The 18,367-nt window shown below is 34.6% G+C and overlaps 1 protein-coding gene across 21 annotated transcripts in view; it reads right to left on the reverse strand.

Annotated features, from left to right (window-relative positions):
- The window catches only part of KMT2C (lysine methyltransferase 2C), a 142,312-nt gene that overhangs the window by 105,811 nt on the left and 18,134 nt on the right, over positions 1 to 18,367 (reverse strand). For all 21 annotated transcript variants that reach the window (XM_026678945.2, XM_087945524.1, XM_087945523.1 and 18 more), the window contains exon 2: positions 4,280 to 4,368. In XM_026678945.2, coding sequence (XP_026534730.1) covers positions 4,280 to 4,368 — 89 coding nt within the window. The remainder of the gene's footprint in view (positions 1 to 4,279; positions 4,369 to 18,367) is intronic.

Below are 18,367 nucleotides of genomic sequence, written 5' to 3' on the forward strand. Positions count from 1 at the left end.
TTTTATCTCCATTCAGATTGGAAACCTTCCATAATTTAGTGAACTAATCCTGATTAGAAAAGAGATTAGAGAAGATCTAAATCAAGAATATCAGTATGATATTCATGGCTGGCTGGGGAATTCTGGGAGCAAAAATCCACATATCTTAGAGTTGCTAAGGTTGGGAAACATTGATCTACAGTACTTTTAAGTTCTGCCTGCCCACTCGTGAGCTGCAGTATTCAAAAGGCATAAGGTTTCAGTCCTTAGAAACTTTGATCATCATTCCAAGGGGATAAAGTATGCAAAAGATCCTAGCTCCATATAAAAGTTGTGCCTTGCATTTGGCTTGGAAAAGTTTAAGACTGCAAGTGTGTAGCAGTAACTTTTATTCTGAAAATTCTACATCACATTTGTTGGATAAATTTTTCTGGAGCCAGACATGAAAAAATACCTCCAGTAATTTAAACATATTATTTCCACTGGCCCATTGGGAATATATCCTTAGTTCCCTGGGGAAAAAATGTTTATTTTGCAATTTATTTCCAGCAAAGCTGATTTCCTTTGCTATACAAGTAAGAGGCCCCTAATAAGTGTTCTTCAATCTAGATCTGAAAATATCTCCTTTCCATCTTGTAACTATGAGAGTCAGTTTGGTGTAGTGCTTAAGGCACTGGTCTAGAAACCAGGAGAGTGCAAGTTCTAGTTCCACTTTAGGCACGAAACCAGTTTGATGACCTTGGTGATGGTTAGACATTTCTAGAATCTTGCCACGAAAACTGCAGGGACTTGTTTCACCAAAAGTCAACGCTAACTCAAAAGCATCAAAAAACAAAACAATGCAAAAGTTGTAACTGTAGAAAAGCGCTGAGTTTCTCAAGATACCAAAACTCATGTTCTCTTGAGTGATCAAGTGACTGCTCAGATTGCCATGCACAGAAACCTGTAATGCTGTAATTTATGCACTGAAAGGCTAAAAAAAAATTGCTGAACAAAATTGAAAATAAATGCAGATGATGAAGCTGCCGCTAGCATTCCAGCAGTGCTTAGGCAATGCAGTACAACATTTTATCCATCATCCTAACTGGCTGCCTAACAAGAAGGAATTTAATCAGCAAGATCCTGTTTCTTGCAACCCTGTCTGGCAAAGGACATCTCCCCTGACCCTGCCAGCTCACTTGATTGATTTATCTTGCTTTATCTTATGCAACCTTAGAACAGAATAAATAATAAAACTTCAGAGCGGGCACACAAGGCAAGTTAGCAGGTACTGCAGTTGAGAAAGAATTGTCATAATGTGGTAATATCTACCAATGCCCGTTAATAAACTCATTCCATTAGTTTCAGTTTGTTTTGGAGGCCTAATAATTCAATGCAGCAATTACCTAAGGGAAACCAAAGTATTGGGTAACTAACACAAAGCTGTCTCTGCCATGGAAGTGGCCTATTCTGTTCATAAATCACAGCTGATAAAAGGCATTAATAGAAATCTAAGCTTCCTGCCTCCTACAGCATACCGAAATTATCAACCTGGTTCTTGAACCAAGTTCCATCCAAAACCATCATTCACCACTCAATCGTGCAAATCACAAAAACTGGGCAGATGAACCATACATTAAAGCAACATTTCTGTCTCCTTTGGATTAGGTTCTAGATCATTCTATTTATTGCAAATCTCACTGCTCAAATGCTTCCAATGTGCATGGAAGAGACTGGGCTATTTCCTATTTCTCGTGATTCCCTGTTCCCCGTTCCTGGGCAAATTTCACAGTTTCAGATATATGCTAAATAATATGAAAATTAAAACAGATACTGTTTTGAACATACCTTAATTGCTACAGAGCAGAACAATAATCCCAAAGCATCCCTTTTGGGAATCAACCATCCAAGCAAGAGCAAAAATACAGAAATTTATTACAATATACTCCAAAACCAAATTAGACTATCAATCCAAGATTAATATTACAAAGGCTACCAAGAGAACTACAAACAGGATTGTACTTCTTGCCATCCATAACTTTGTAAATTCATTTTCCCCCCAATCAAAATAAATCTAATAATAAGTTTAACTCAAGAATCCTTTTACCTTTGTTAGTAACAATCTATCACTTATGGACAGACAGAACGTTGTTTGACACTAGTCTTTAGCTGATAATGATCAGCTTTTACCAAAAGCAGCCTAATCACTATTTCAAAAGAGAGTCTAGTCCAGGGGTGTCAAACTAAATTTCATTAAGGGCCGCATTGGGATTGTGTTTGCGCTTGGGGGGGGCGTGGCTAGGATGGGTGTGGCCATCTTGATGTCACTTGTGTCAGGGGTGTCTGTGGGCCCAAGTGCTCTTCCAGGGAGAACGGGCTCCTGATCTCCATTTTCGGCCTGGGGTGGCCTCCTACAACCCTATGCCAGTGAAAATAGAGCTCAGGAGGGACACACGTGGCCCTCCCAAGCTCTGTTTTTGCTGGCAGGGGCACTTTCAGGCCAGTCCTTTGCTGTTTCCTGGGAGGCTCCACAGGCCAGATCTAAGTACCCCAAAGGCCATATCCAGCCCATGGACCTTTAGTTTGACACCCCTGGTCTAACCTGTTTTTCTTAAGGAAAAAAAAATAGAAGAAACTGGAACCAAATATATATTCTTCTAGATATAGTAGGCGGTTGGTTAACACTGCCCAAGGAAACTATCCTTGAGCAAAAGGCCATAATTGAAGTATATTAAAGTGAAGTCCAGGTCATATCAGAATAAGGAAATGTTATTTTTGAAGTGGTTTGCAAATATGCCAAAGTGAGCCATTGAAGGCACATCATAAATAAAGCATACAGGCGTTACTTGTTTGAGATCAAGGGAATAGATAACTCTCACACAAAGGCAGGGTTCACCTAATACAAATGAGTATTTTTGTACAACGTTCAATACAGGTAGTCCTTGACTTAGGACAGATCACTTAGCAAACCATTCAAAATTACATCAGAGTTCCCAAAAACTACTTGCAACAATTTCATAGTTACGATGACTATGACAACCCCACAATCATTTGCTCTTACAAGGATATTCAATCCTGCTGGGTCCCTGCAGCCACTTATCCACCCATTGGAGATCAGGCAGCTGTAGCAGGCATGAATCAGCTGGTGCTTGCAAATCTCAGTTTCCTTCTCACCCAGCAAGCAAGGTGAGATCAAGGCAGCCAAAGTTTGCAAGTTCGCAACAGATCTAATCTTCTCTTACCTGCTGGATGGGAAGAAAGCTGAAGGACTGTGGAGATCCTGTCAAGAAGTGGAGCATAGGATGCCTCAGGTGGTGGGGGTAGCTTTGGGAGGCCCTGGACAGGTTTTCTGGGCCTACTGCCGAGGCATCCTATGCACTATTCAACAATTCTCTTATTCATTTTATGTTTGCATAAGGAAAGTTAAGTGATGCTGTTTCACTTAACAACTGTTGTGACATGTGACTGTAATGGGCAGGCACCATTAACGTCATATCTCGAGGACTACTTATCCTCAAATAAATGAACTACGGTTTGACATCGGGTCCTGATTCATGCAACAAAAAGAGTCACAAACACATGGCACAACAAACTCATCAAGACAGCAGTCCATCTGCATCTGAAAGACAAGGGTCATTCTTTTGAAGACATCAAAGTTCACATTCTGGACAGAAAGGAGCACTAATTTGAAAGAGGAGTCAAAGAGGCCATTTATGTCAATATTGAACAGTCCTCCCTCAACAGAAGGGGAAGATATGATACCACCTATCAAGAAGATTCCACACCGGTTTACACTCGGATTCAGATGACTGAAGCTATAGATAAACCCTCAAGTGGCCTCAACAACTCTCAGAGTGCTAACAACTGGATAGCTGCAAAGAATATAAACCATTTTATTCCCCACCAGTCAGTTGGAACTGAAGAAGCTTCTCAGAAGCAAAAGGTTTTCAAAGGAAAAAAACCAAGAAAATCCAATTGCCTTTTGGAAAAAGCACCTTCGGAATAGAATTGCTAGGTTCACACACAACACACTGAACCAAAGTTGCTTAATAGGATAGGCAGCACTTACATGTACTCCCAATTCCAGTTGAGATTCAATTCCAAAATGATACTTCAAAGTGGAGTTACCATGCTATCTCATAGCTGCTTTAAGAATGGCTGAAAAATGTAATGTTTCTGGCCTAGCATACTCTAAAGTTCCCTTTTGGGACTAAAACTAAAATGCTATGACCCTACTATCATTTCAGCCTATTCCATGGTATAAATTCAGTTTAGACATTTGTTAAATCTATCTATATCAGTCCTAGTCTATTTGCCTTACCAACTTCCACAGTGTTTTCTGTTTCTGTTGCCTCCAATCCATCCATACTGTCTTCATCCTCCACCGCAGGTTTTCCTCTATTTCGAGGCCTGTGAGAGGAAAGAAAGACACAATTTATAACGTTAGGAAAAAAGCAGCAAATTACCAAGGAAACTGTTTTGTTCATTACAGTACTAAATTTTATTAAACATTAAACCTTACAATAATAATGGGTGAAATGTACAATACAGAGAAATATCAAGATGTGCATTTTCTATCTGCTCCTAATGTAACATCAGAGGCAAATAAAATACAGGTCATCCTCGACATACAACCATAACTGTTGCTAAGTGATACAGTTGTCAAGTAGGTTTTGATCCATTTTGCAATCTTTCTTGCGATAGTTGTTAAGTGAATCAGTGCAGTTGTTACATTAGTAATATTGGTTATTATAGTTGCTTCTCCATAGACGTTGCTTGTTAGAAAGTCGCAAAAGGCGATCACATAATCCCAGAACATCGCAACAGTCATAAATCTGAGTTACTTGCCAAGTGTCTGAATTTTTATCACATGATCATGGGGATGCTGCAATGGTCATAAATCTGTAAAACGGTCCTAAGTCACTTTTTTTCAGTGCCATTGTGGCTATGAATAGTCACTAAACTGTTGTAAATTAAAGTCTACCTGTACTTTAGTAAAAGAATCTGGATCCTAAAGGGGGATCCCCTCTTTCAAACAGTAATGAGCAAATATTTTCAACACATTTCTCCCTTCCAAATAAAACCGTGATTTAAACTAACTAAGCATTGACCTTTGTATCTTGTTATATTTTAAAATTCAAAGTAAGACTACAACAATTTTATTTGATGAATAAAATATTAAATCTTTGGGCCTATTATTAACAATATACCAAGTTTAACCCAGCAATAGCACAACACGAAGTCACTTCTCAGATATGTGCAGCTATTGTATATAAATTTGATTAATAAATAAAATAAAAAAATATTGGAGACTGTAAAAAAAGTGGTAGGGGAAACATCAAAATCAAAAGGGCAAATACAGAAAAGACACACAGAAATGCATTCTATTATTTAAGCCAAGTAAATTCCTTTGACATAATGAATTTAACAGCGAACCTTTTAAAAAATATTCTCTGAAAGGCCCAGTAAACATAGCAAAAAATCTTTTAGTGAATTTGTATCATCTTAATATCAAAATGCAAATATTTATTTCCGGCTACGGTTCCCTTCTTTTTAAGTTTCAATAATTCTTCTTTATAATTTATATCATGTATTGTTAGTGGAGCACGGTGGCTCACATAGTTGGGATCCTGGGCTGATGATCAGCATGCTCGCGTTCAAGACCTGGTTCTTGCCATGCAAAAGGGGTTACTCCAGCTCTTGCCAAACCAGCAATTTGAAAGCAAGTGAACACAAGTAGATAGAGGGGTACCACTTAGGTGGGCAGCTTAATGGGATATGAAGAGAGCCCCCAACTGGGCGCCCCTTGGGCAAAAATGATGTCATCAGCTAATTCTTTCAACCTGGAAGCACTTTGGTGCTCCCAATATGACTGTAGTGTCATACAGAAAACATACTCCAAAAGATAGGGATGAAAAAAACTTAATTTGAATTTAATTTGCTTTTAATTAAGTAAAGTTTAATTAATTTTATTTCTCTAGGAAAATATTTAATGAAGTTTCCCTTTGGTTGCATTTAAAATTACAAGTGGATAAGAGTTTTGGATTTCTCTATCATCTATAGGCTTTTAGATTTAGAAAATGATGCCATTGAAGTGACTATTCGTTTTCAGTCTCTTCTAAGAATCCATAATACTAAATCTACATGACATGAAATGCTATTTGGGGAACAAATAAAACAAATATTTAAGGCTTATGCAGTACAATATATGAATATTGTAGAATTTTATACTAGCATAATAAAATATGTTTCATAATCCCTCTATCTATTTATCTAGAACAAAATTAAACCATCATGGTATATCTGCACTTGCTTTACGGTTCTGATGTGACCTTTTATATGTAATTTTTTCTCCTCTATCTTGCTAGTGTTGTTCAGAGAAAATTCTTTATTACATAAAGAATACGTAGTTAACATTTGTATGTTTTTGAAAAAATTCTTATGTAGCATCTTATAAAAGAGTCTTGAGGACTTTGAAGATCCATTGTGTTCAGTACAATTTACTAAAGTAGGTGTGATGCTTGTATTCCTTCATACTCTGAGCACAGGCTCCAATGTAAATACATTTCTCTTATTTTAAGCAGTAGAGAAACTTGTGCAATACCAGTAGGTAGTTCCAGATCAATTGCAAGTTTTCTGCAATCATGAAAGATAATGAAATCATGAGATAATATTAGGTTATTATTGCTGTGAACATTATTCAAATCCAGGAAAATATTGCTATTTTAAGAATCAAATCAATAGACTGAACTTAATTCTTCCTGTAAACTTAACAGTCAATCTTGATTCAGAGAAAAGTGAAGTAAATTGTATGCATATGAGAAGGAAGGAAAAAGATACTGTCCAAAAGTTACAATCAGGTCTTGTGCCTTAGAGATAATACATCAAGATATATAACTGAAAATTCGGACAAAATTATGAAGACCACACTGATATTTTCCCTATTTTTCTACTTCATCACTAAAATTTTACATAATGGTTATAATTGGCAGGGGCAAAATTATATAGCAATTAGGGCATGACAGCAAAAGCAAACAAGTACTGAAAATGGGTTCACCACTTCTGGTAATAAGCAGGTAATTATCACAGCAGCTTGAAAGGGGCATAATCAAACCAAGTGACATCATTCCACCCACATAATAAATGTGAAATCCCTTTATGTCCAATGTAGCTTTTACACACAGCTGGTAGTGGAGCCAGTCGACTTTCCATGTCTGACTCCGTTGACATATCCTTGAGTTAAGCTCAGAGAGTTTTTCTGAAATCTATGGGTAAAATATAGATTTAATAGAAATAAAGATTTACAGATTTATATTTAATATTTGTATTAAATATTAAAATACTGTATTTCTTATCTTTTTTAATCCACTAAAAAGTAGTTACAAGGATTTTAAAGTAGTTCCTGGTCATATTTTAATACTGCATCCACTTCTTTTAATAAGTAGTACATGAAAACAGTTCAACTGACTTTCCCCCACTTTTAGTATCTAAGAATACATTTATATCTAATGAAAATTGTTCCCGATCCTCTGAAGAATTGTTATATTATGGTTTATAGCTGCCTATTCACAAAGGATTTTTCAGAACCCCTGTGAGATATACTGTAATTATACAGACCTTTTACTATTTTCAGCACAAGAAGATCCTCCAATACCTATATGTATCCTGCTTCCATTATGGAATAAAGTCCCTATTCCCAAGTACTACAGCTGACCAATTTTTGTTGAACTGCAGTAAACAACAGTAGACAATCTAGATTTTTTTTAAAACAAAATGTGAGCTTCATCTCAAAAGTTTCTTGTTAGCTACTCAAAAGAAGTTGGGGCTTATTTTATTTCAATTTCTTTACTTCTTTTTCCTAGGTACTTGGAGCAGTCACAATTTAAATGTTGCCTAGTAACAAAGAAAACCAATAAGTTCTATTTTAATGTTGGGCTTTGATCATCAGCCTAAGTAACTTATTCGAAATAAAAGCAAGCTACTTGAAAACTCTCATCCTTTCAGTTTATTATTTCTGATGTTCCCCTGCCTCAAGCTCCCATTTTTGCCATTTGTTCTAGAAAAAAGCTATTGACAAGAAAAATATATCTGTTGCATTCATGTGGACTTTGGTTTTCTATCCCCCTTCTTTAGAGAACTTGCATGCATTTTGTACATGTAATTTACTTTTCTATTTCTCCTTCCCACCTCAGGGTTTCGGACCATATGATATATATAGGATTTTTTTAAAAGTTGCTTTAATATTTTTAATAAAAGCTATTTTTATTAAAACCAGTTAAAACTATTTGAAAACTAAATAAATTATCAATAAGTAATTTAAAGTTATTTAGACTTTGCCTCCTGAATGGACTACAGGTAGTCCTTTACTCTGAGGCAACTATGGGGGCCCTAGGAGTTCGCATGTCACACCTCTAATCTGTGAGCTTCACTGTTTACCAGTTTGCTTTGAGGTGCACATCAAGCTTGCTGGGTTTTGATTTTAAATCCATGCATGGCCTGGGAGAGGATTATTTGAGGGACCGCCTCTCTCCTGTTACTTCTATCTGTCCCATCAGACCTGGCAAGAGAGCACGTTGTGAGTCCCAACTGCTAAGGATTTCCACCTGACAGAACCGAGGAGACCCAACTTTTCTGACCTAGCAACCACCTTTTGGAAGTTCATCCACCTGAGGTAAGATTGGCAACAGCCCTTACTTGGCAGCAGAAAACTCACACATTGGCTGCACCATGTATAGCATTCTGGTTTCAATCTTCTCATGTACATGTTTTTATTTATGTATATTTATTTAAATGTTTTAGTTATTTTATATTTAATTATTGTATACCATCCAGAATCACTTTCTGTGAGATGGGTGACCATATAAATGTAAAGAATGAATAAAAAAGAGAAAAATTAACAGATAGGAAAAAATGTGATTATAGTAAAAGCCTTGGAGGAGGCCAGATTTAATCCATTATCTATTAATTGCAAACTCCTAATGTTCTTTTTGCCTGTCATTTAAATCATCTTCATAAGAATCAATTGATACAGAATGGAAATGAATGGAAATAACAACACATCCTTCAGTTAACAATAAATATCACTCCTGCTGTAACCTGAATTGCAATTCTAAAAGGGAAAAACTCACCCAGAATTTAAATATTGTAAATCAAGCAGATTATTAAGATTATTTATATCAAAGCAAATTTACTGCTGCCATAATGCCAGCTACAAACAAAATATCAAAGAAGTATGACACTATTCTATACTGTATATATACGTAACAGAAAAACAATAAGAGTAATAGAATCCAAAATAATTAAAAAGAACAATACTACAATATATTCAAAATGCTATTATAAGAAGTTCTAAACTCAAGTAATGGTGCCACATACAACACAAACCGTAGTCCAAAACTGGGCAATTTGAGGTTATTTTTGAGTCATTGTCCAAAATAAATAACATTAAATAGAAATCACCTCCCTACTTTGAAATTTCAAGACAAGATTACTTAATTGTCTAGAATCCTTTTATATATAATAGAGTATAATAGCACATATCTTGGAGTTTCTATTAAATCATCAAAGATGCACAGCAGTACCACTAAAAAGTCCCAAAAAAAACTCCTGAGGGAAAATATCCAAGCTGGATTTAGTGAAGGCCTTACAAAATTTCAAAATTGTTAGTGATGATAAATAAGAAGCTGAAATGAACTCTTTTGGAAGCAAGTGATAAATATTGGGGAGTGACACCTTACCTAGGCTTGTTCGAAGATCTACATACCAAATTCACTGCTAGTTCTAGAATTATCAAAACCTAGCAAGGCCAGACTTTCAATAGAAAATCCCAGCAATTTAATTTTATTATGGCTTTTTAAAGCCATATTAATTAAAAAATGATTTCTAAATATTAAAGGGGCCAAACCTATGGGAAATAGAATTAACTTTTGTTAGAAAGTAAAAGGAAGAAATTGTGCTGTAACATCCTATGAAATTATGCTTGCTTCTACCATGCAGATGGCACTTTTAATATTTTTGGAATCATGGTTATGATGCCCATAAACTTACTTTAAATGATTTCAATAATATTAAGTTTTGCAAAAGAGTAAATTTGGAAGCCATAAAGAAGCAGAGGGATTATCTTAATTTAAAAGACATCGAAGGTTGAAGGAATATAACGTAATAAGGTAGTCCTCGTCTTATGACCACAATCGAGCCCAAAAATTATGTTGCTAAGTCAGAAATTTGTTTAATAAGTTTTGCTCCATTTTACAACTTTTCTTGTCAAATATGTTAACTGAATCACTGCAGTTCTTAAATTAGTAACACAGTTCATAAATGAATCTTGCTTCCCCACTGATTTTGTTAGAAAGTTGCAAAAGGAGATCACGTGATCCCAGGACACTGTAACCATCTTAAAGGGAGTCAACTGCCAAGCATCTGAATATAAATCACCTGATTTATATCAGATGGGCATATGCTGCAATGGTCGTATAAGTCATTTTTTTCAGTGCCATTGTAATTTCAAAGAGTCACTAAATGAACTGTTGTAAATCAGGGACTACCTGCATAAGGTTATTTATAATTAAAGATTTTGAAATTTTAATAATTTAAAATTTTTGGTACACTAATAGATAGTGACATAATCAGAAGCCTTAAAAATCAAATCAAGCCAGGTTTGCTGTAATGGCACAAAACAGCAATTTCTACTCACTAACCAGTGACATTCAATCCCTTGTCATTGGTTTGGTTTTGTTCTGTTGTGTCAAAAACATATTTAAGGAGAAAACTAAGCAAGACTTGAAGCTCTTCTAAAAAATTGGTTTCACATTTTAAACAGATACATTTTATAAATATACTGTATTTCGGCTACACAGTGATCCAAAACATCTCAAATCAACCATAAAGGACTTGAGCTGGCCTACCCAGTAGTGATAAATTACATACCATCATACTTTAATATTAATCAAATCAATGGGAGGATACCAAACATGCAGCATATAGGAAACCCAAAAATATTTAGACCCAGAAGAGTTCTGTAAGAAAAGTGGGGGGAAGGGGTCCAAAAGTAACTCTTCATTACACTTCAGGAAACATTTGGAAGTTATTATTTCTTCTCCCTGCGCTACTGTAAAAAGTACTTGACTGAAAAGGTGTCCAAACATCTGCATATTCGGGGCTTATTTTGAAACTATATACAACTACACATACACAGTAACCAGGTATTCAAATTTTCAAAAAGATGTTTTAATCTTGTTTCATTTCAAGATAACTTCAATTTCTTTTCATTTAGATTTCCACTGAAAGGTACTATTTGATTAAGGACATCTGTATTTTTATTTACAAATTCAATATATGAAAATCTGATTTCTAAATTCTTCATGGGTAATAGGAGTTACCTATTTGGTTGACAACACCTGGATACACTATTCAATTGGCATATTTATAAACCATTCACTTAACTCTGTTTTCCTTTTTTTTCCCACTACAGATTTTAAAATGAGAATTCTATCTTTCTGGAAACATAATTACTGAGAGCTAATTCACACAGTCTTGAAAACAAACTGAAATACACATTAGAGTAAAGAGGTTACTCAAGAACTAGTTTTCAAGCTAAGATTTTAACCTATCATCACAAAGCTTCTGAAAACTACTCTAGTGGAAGTTAACTTATTCTTTTTAATATGGTTTGGGTTCAAATATTTTTTAAAATAATATTTATTCTTAAAGTAACAACTTTTAAAAAATGAAATAAAACACATACGTAAGAAAAAATACTGTATATAACATGCTCTAAACAAGTGAAAAAACAGAAATATAAAAGAAATATAAAGTATAATACGTTGTTATGGTAAACAGTTGCAAACTAATATAGAATTATCTAATGAAAATGATGCAAATATATCCTAATATTCAAACCTATTATATTTTGTGTAAATGAAACCCTTATTTCATTATAGTTATCCGTACGAAGTCTACCTCTATAAGCAGCCCACTCATGAACAGCATGTATAATCAATTCTCCAATTCATTGAGTAAATGGGACCATACATATATTTTTGCAATCAGTCTTTTAGCTATAGTAAGGGCATGGAGAATCCACTATGTTCTCTGGTATGGGTTCAACTATGACAAATTTTGAATTAATGGTAGGTAAAACAAACAAAAAAAAGGAAAATAACTGTTTTGGTAATCATAAATGGAACTAGATAATGCTGGAAACTCTTGAGCTGATTTATACTGTGTAACGGTACCCAGTACCATGATTTATATAAACTAAAAATACTGCATCAAAAGCAACTAATAAGTTTATTATTACATAAACTTGTGTAGTCTGAAAACCATTAAAGTTTTGGAGTCTTTCAAAGTTACATTTCATTGACTATTTAACCTAGAAATTGTAACATGTTAAATTATTGTAATATAGGGTTCCTCCAAATGAAGATTATGCGGCAGTCTGAAATCATCTTTAGATCTGTCTGAAAAAACTGATAATAGGTCCATTCAAATTCACCCTTGCCACTTCAGTTGACTATTATAGATACTGGAAAAGTTGTTGACATGAGATATGTTCCAGTCACATCTTTATATATCTGTGGGTTTGCATACTTCCTTTAAATTTATTACCAATTTAAAATTGTTACATTTTTAAAAAAAAAGTCTGCAAGATTGCATCGGGTTTTATTCCTTTTACCATTTGAGACAACATATTAGGAATTTAACAATACAATTTAATACAACATATTCTACAGTCTTCAGAATTATTTTCCCCTAACGATTTTTCATTTATGGTTATGGTTATAAGCGTGAAAAATGATAAGTCACTTTTTTCAGTGCCGTTGTAATTTCAAACAGTCACTAAACAAACTGTTGTATGTTGAGGATTACCTGTGTAGACTCTACTTATTCCCAAATAATATCTCTGTGCTGAGTATGGCTAACTAATATGTTAATCACATTAACTAATAAGTTAATGTGTTTAGAAAATATGGAATTTTCCATTGAGGAGATCCCTTCAGATACTTTCCAGTACAAAGACATTTCAAATCAGTTTAAGAAAGAAGCATCCAGCATCTTTATACCTTTCTATCTTCACCCAACAGATTCCACCCCACAATACCACTGAAATAGATTCCTTTAAAGCAGGGGTCCCCAACCACCGGTCCGCGGAACAAGTCCTACCGGGCCGCTGGTTGCTGCCATCTTTTTTTGATGAAAAAGTGCTTCCGGTGAGCTTTTCCAGGTAGAAAGCTCACCGGAAGCACTTTTTCATCAAAAAAAGATGGCAGCGCCCAGGTGATGCCGGTACCGGGCCGCGGCACCCAGCTGATGCCGGTACCGGGCCGCGGCATAAAAAAGGTTGGGGATCACTGCTTTAAAGCACAGATAACAAGAAAATCTCTAGCGGGCTAAACTAAGCATTTCACAAAAACATGAGCTCTAAAATTCTGGATTTTTTCTGGTGGCCCGTATGCAATGTAGAAAAGTAGTTTGATTAATATGAAACCATGGAGAGAGAAGATGTTTACAAAATCATTTATGACAATAGATTCAAAGAAAAGTAAAATTCAGGAAAAGTATTGGTTAGGAACAACTGATAGGGAATGGATTTGGAAAAATAACTAACAATGTGAGAAAATAAGTATCAAACATACATTTAACAGAGAAATTTCTTCATAGAGGAAGATATAGTCATTCGTGGGCCACGTTTCCATATAAAGTACATTCCAATGCAACAGATAATCATTACTAACACTTTCTCCCCATCCATGGGCAAATAGGCGGCAATATGAATTCAATTAAATAAATAAATAACCCCAGCCCATCTCATGCTCATTTTTCTCTGCTTTAAATTACTATACATGTAGAATCAAAAGAAACTGTTGTACAACCAGTGAAACTATTTGACCAACTGTCCAATATTGTCTACTTTGATCATATACAAATATACAATGGGATATGAAAGGAGCCCCCTTGGATGTCCCTTGGGCAACAGTGATGTCACCGGCTAATCCTTCAACCTGGAAGCACCTTGGTAGGTGCTTCTGATATGAATGCAGAAGCATACACAATGTCATCACAGAAAGAACCACGCACAAATATCTTTTGTATAGAACTAACTATCCTAACTGGAAGTTAGACTTATCACAAAGGTCACTGTTAGGCTTTGCACCATTCAACACCTAGCTTACTTTAGTTTAAGTCTCTCAGAATTAATCAGCTCGTTTAAAGAGCCTTGGTCGCGCAGTGGCTAGAGTGCAGTACTGCAAGCTACTTCTGCTGCAACCAGCTGCCTGCAATTTGGCAATTCGAATCTCACCAGGCTCAAGTTTGACTCAGCCTTCCATCCCTCCGAGGTGGGTAAAATGAGGACCCAGATTGTTGGGGGAAATATGCTGACTCTGTAAACTGCTTAGAGAGGGCTATAAAGTACTATAAAGTGGTTATAAGTCTAAGTGCTATTGCTATTAAAAATTGCATAGACAGGAATGAAGCCTTAATCACAACCACTAACTGTTCACTGCAAAGGCTTTACATACATATATACAAACACACATACAGTTTTAAACTCTAAACATTTTCCTTCTACCCTCCCAAGATACTTTGCTAGTCTCTTGGTAGTCTTGAAAAGAAATTATATTTATATAATTATAAATGTAGTTTTCTCCAGGTTGAGATATATTACGGCTTACAGATACTTTAAAGCAGGCATATCCAGTTTATGGCCCAGGACAATAGTTATGTGGCCCCACAAGATTATAAGCCTTTAACATTAGAGAAAATGTGTGTGTGTGTGTGTGTGTGTGTGTGTGTGTGTGTGTGCACACATACACACTATATTATATACTTTACATGTGGCTCAGGACAATTCCTCTTCATTCAATGCAGCCTAAGGCAAGCCAAAAGATTGGATGCCTACTTCAGTGTAGGAGAAGCACAAAAATAGCACCTGCTGATGCATCTTCAAGCAGCTATGATTTTCTCACAATTGCATACCTGCTTTATGGTATTGCCAACAGGTAGTGTATTTGCACTCTCATGAGCTTTGAAGCAGCGTTTGAAGGTCTAAGCATTTCACATCCTGGAAGAATTAGCAATTGCTACCTTTGACATTCAAAATGCATTTTGTCACTGAACTTGCTACCCATCCTTGCACTTGTACATGTAGAAAGAGCAATTAAAGTCATAGTTATAGTTTTACTGTACACTATGTCATTTCTTGATTCCCTCAACTTCCTAATATGTCTTATGAAACCACTAGTGTTAATTGGGATAAAGATTCTTACAACGAAATTTTATTATTTTTGCTTTTTCCCCCAAAGAAGAACCAGTCATATGAAGTCTCTACTAACTAAATGATCTAAAGGTTATTTGCTTTAGACAATGATACATTTATTTATTTGTCCAATGATTTTTAGACTGCCAATTTCCAAGGGCACTTTATAATTCTAATCTATAAAAACAACAGAGAGCAATCCAGCCTCTGAATTGCTCTCTGTTGCAAGGTAACTAGGCAGGCAGTCCAAATTATCTCTCTACCAGGCAAAAGATCAATTTACATATCACCTGATCAAAAGGACTGTTTCTAGAATGAAAAATCAAACTACAACATTAAAATTTCAAACTATATATTTCTTCATAATAGTTAACAATCAAGCAAACAGCTTTGTCTAACACTTTTGACTTTTGTGGACAATAAGAACGCCTGATTTCATAGATGTTTAATTGAATCTCAGCTATTTTGTCAGTGCACCACAAACCTGTTATCTTACAACTGACTTATGAAACACCTGCAAGTTTAAACTCACTAGTGAAATTTCATCTAAGCAGTGCCAAGATTTTTATTACAATTTTTCTAATCCTGCTGTCAAGCTTTATATTAGAGAAGAACAATCTCTTCTGACAATTTTCCAAATTCAGGGCTGTCTGCCTGTCAAATGTTTCCAGTCAACTGTCATTTTCATATTGCCCTAGGTATAGTTTGATATCTCAAAAATAATCTGCAAATCTCTTATCAATAAATATTTTCATAAAAAGCATTATGCCATTCTGTAGGTAGCAAGTGCTGCAAATGTAATGTATATTTTGAATTTTATATTCATTTTACTTTCATCAGTTTTTCCTTTAACTGCAAATTCCTCTGAGCAGAGAATGGTTGCAGCTGTTTGGAAAAAATCCAAAACATAAAATGTCAAACTGGCATAGATGGTAACATTTTTTTCATTCTGCAAACCAGTAATATAGAAGAATTAGCATTAAAATGTGAACAAGCAATAACTAACTTTCCAATAGGGGTGGGTTTGATATATAAACTGAATATAATGCATCAGAATATATAAACTGGGATTGCACCATGCAACACAACTAATGTGTTCCCATAAATGTCTAAGCCAAAACTAAATGAATATTGGGTGTGTAATGTACAATGTGTAAGTTCTATAATATCTGGTTTTTTCTTTAGATCAGAACAATGCAACTTATTAGAATAAATAAACCTATTTGCTTGTGATTAACTGTTCACCCACTAAATCTATATTCACAAATAATCTTTCTTAAATATTAAACCTTAAATTTAAAAAAATTAAGATTTTACTTCTATCAGACAATATTACTATAGCAGTCTTAAAATCTCACCCTTAATTACCTAACGTCTTCCAAACTCCAACAGTGCTTTCTCTTTACCTTATTGAATACATAATTGTGTGACAAAATATCTGTAATTTGCTATATTTACAATAAGTCTATCAGTGAATCAAAAAGAAAATGTGATACAATGCCAAGATAATTTTATACTCATTGTTTCTTAAAGAAAATTAAACAGCAATGAATTAACCACTTAGTAAGAAAATCTAACCAATAGTACCTAGTATTTAAACTACAAAAGGTTGGTGCCATGTTGATTTTATGTAATGGTTAAGAATTAGATTAGATTTTTTTTGTAAACTCATAAACTACTACATTTCCACTGTTCCACAGTATAAAAGCAAAACAAAAGCAACACCAATAAGTCTAAGAGAAAAAACAGTATTTGAAACTCATACTTTAAAGAATAAACTGACTAGATGTCAATATAATGTCATTTCTTCAACCACTGTCCTATAATCTGTAAATAAAGTCTGCTGAATGGCATGGTGCTGACTTCTGAAAATAAAATGTAGAATTACCACATAAAAACCAAACAATAATAAATTGTATACAGTTCGTTAATTACTATTTTTTTTATTCTTTGTAAAAATGACTTTGTGTAAACAGAACCACTGATACTGCTTTTTTTTTTTTCAACAGGAAGTTGGCAAATATAAACACAGGAAGTTTGTATGTGCCAAGCTGAAAACATCACCTGAGACTGAATATTTTATGTAAATTATATTATAAAAAATCACTGAGCTGTGATGCCAAATTTTTAAACCAAAGTAAATTGTCTTGGGCTGCTATATTAAAGTTATGTAGTAAGTATTTCTGCACCATTAGGAAACTACTATATAATACACTTTAACAGAACATCAATATAGCTGTAATAACTACAGTTAACTGAATAGTATCTATATCCACTTAAAAAGTATTGAAAATAAAAAATATTTTTAACACTAGCCCACTTTTCATTATTAGAATTCATCTTATTTTGCATTAAAATAATATAATGGATATTTACTTAGACAATGGCAAAATCCAATACTTAGCATTTTAATTTAGGCACATATTTTTTCACTTTTTCTCACTGTACTGAAGTGATAAAATATTTTGCCTTGTAGCACTTACAGAGAACCATCCACCTGTTTCAATGTAATTCAAGTGGGGAGAATTGGAGAAATTCAAAAATATATCCTAAACATTCAAAAATGAACAAAATTAAGACGTTTAAGCTATACTGACATGTCAACATGTTTATCAAAGTATGTGTTATCTTTTAAAGGACTTGCAATGAACATTATGATAAAGTTACTAGAGAAATTAACTGCATACACACATCATGCAAAATTAACTGAATTTGTATTAAACTGTTGGATGGAATTTTCCTTTTCCTGAGTATTAAGTGCACGAAACAAAAGTTACATAACCAATTTGTTTCAGAAACTACCTATTCCTAAATAAAGCTTATCATAATTTTAAAATAGCTTCGACCCCTATCAGGCAAGATTGATGAACCACATAAAAGACTTTTTCAGTATTCCAGATATGTGGACAGCCGACTTTTACACATTTCTTGACATTTTTTCTTTTCACTTGGCTGGAATTCACTAAAAAATGCTAAACGGATACCGTTGCAACTATTCCCACGATCAGCAAAGACAAAAAGTATTAACAGCTTGGCAAGCTGTCGAAGGTTTGATCTAACCCTCCCGATAACTTTCCAGAACAGGATGGGTCCTACTGGATTTCTTTCTTTCATTTTAAAATCTACCACTGTATCCAGGGCACTGTAACACGG

This window comes from Notechis scutatus, chromosome Z, assembly GCF_049901735.1.
Source record: "Notechis scutatus isolate UNSWTSFEM ecotype Mainland chromosome Z, rNotScu1.2, whole genome shotgun sequence".
Lineage (NCBI taxonomy): Eukaryota > Metazoa > Chordata > Lepidosauria > Squamata > Elapidae > Notechis > Notechis scutatus.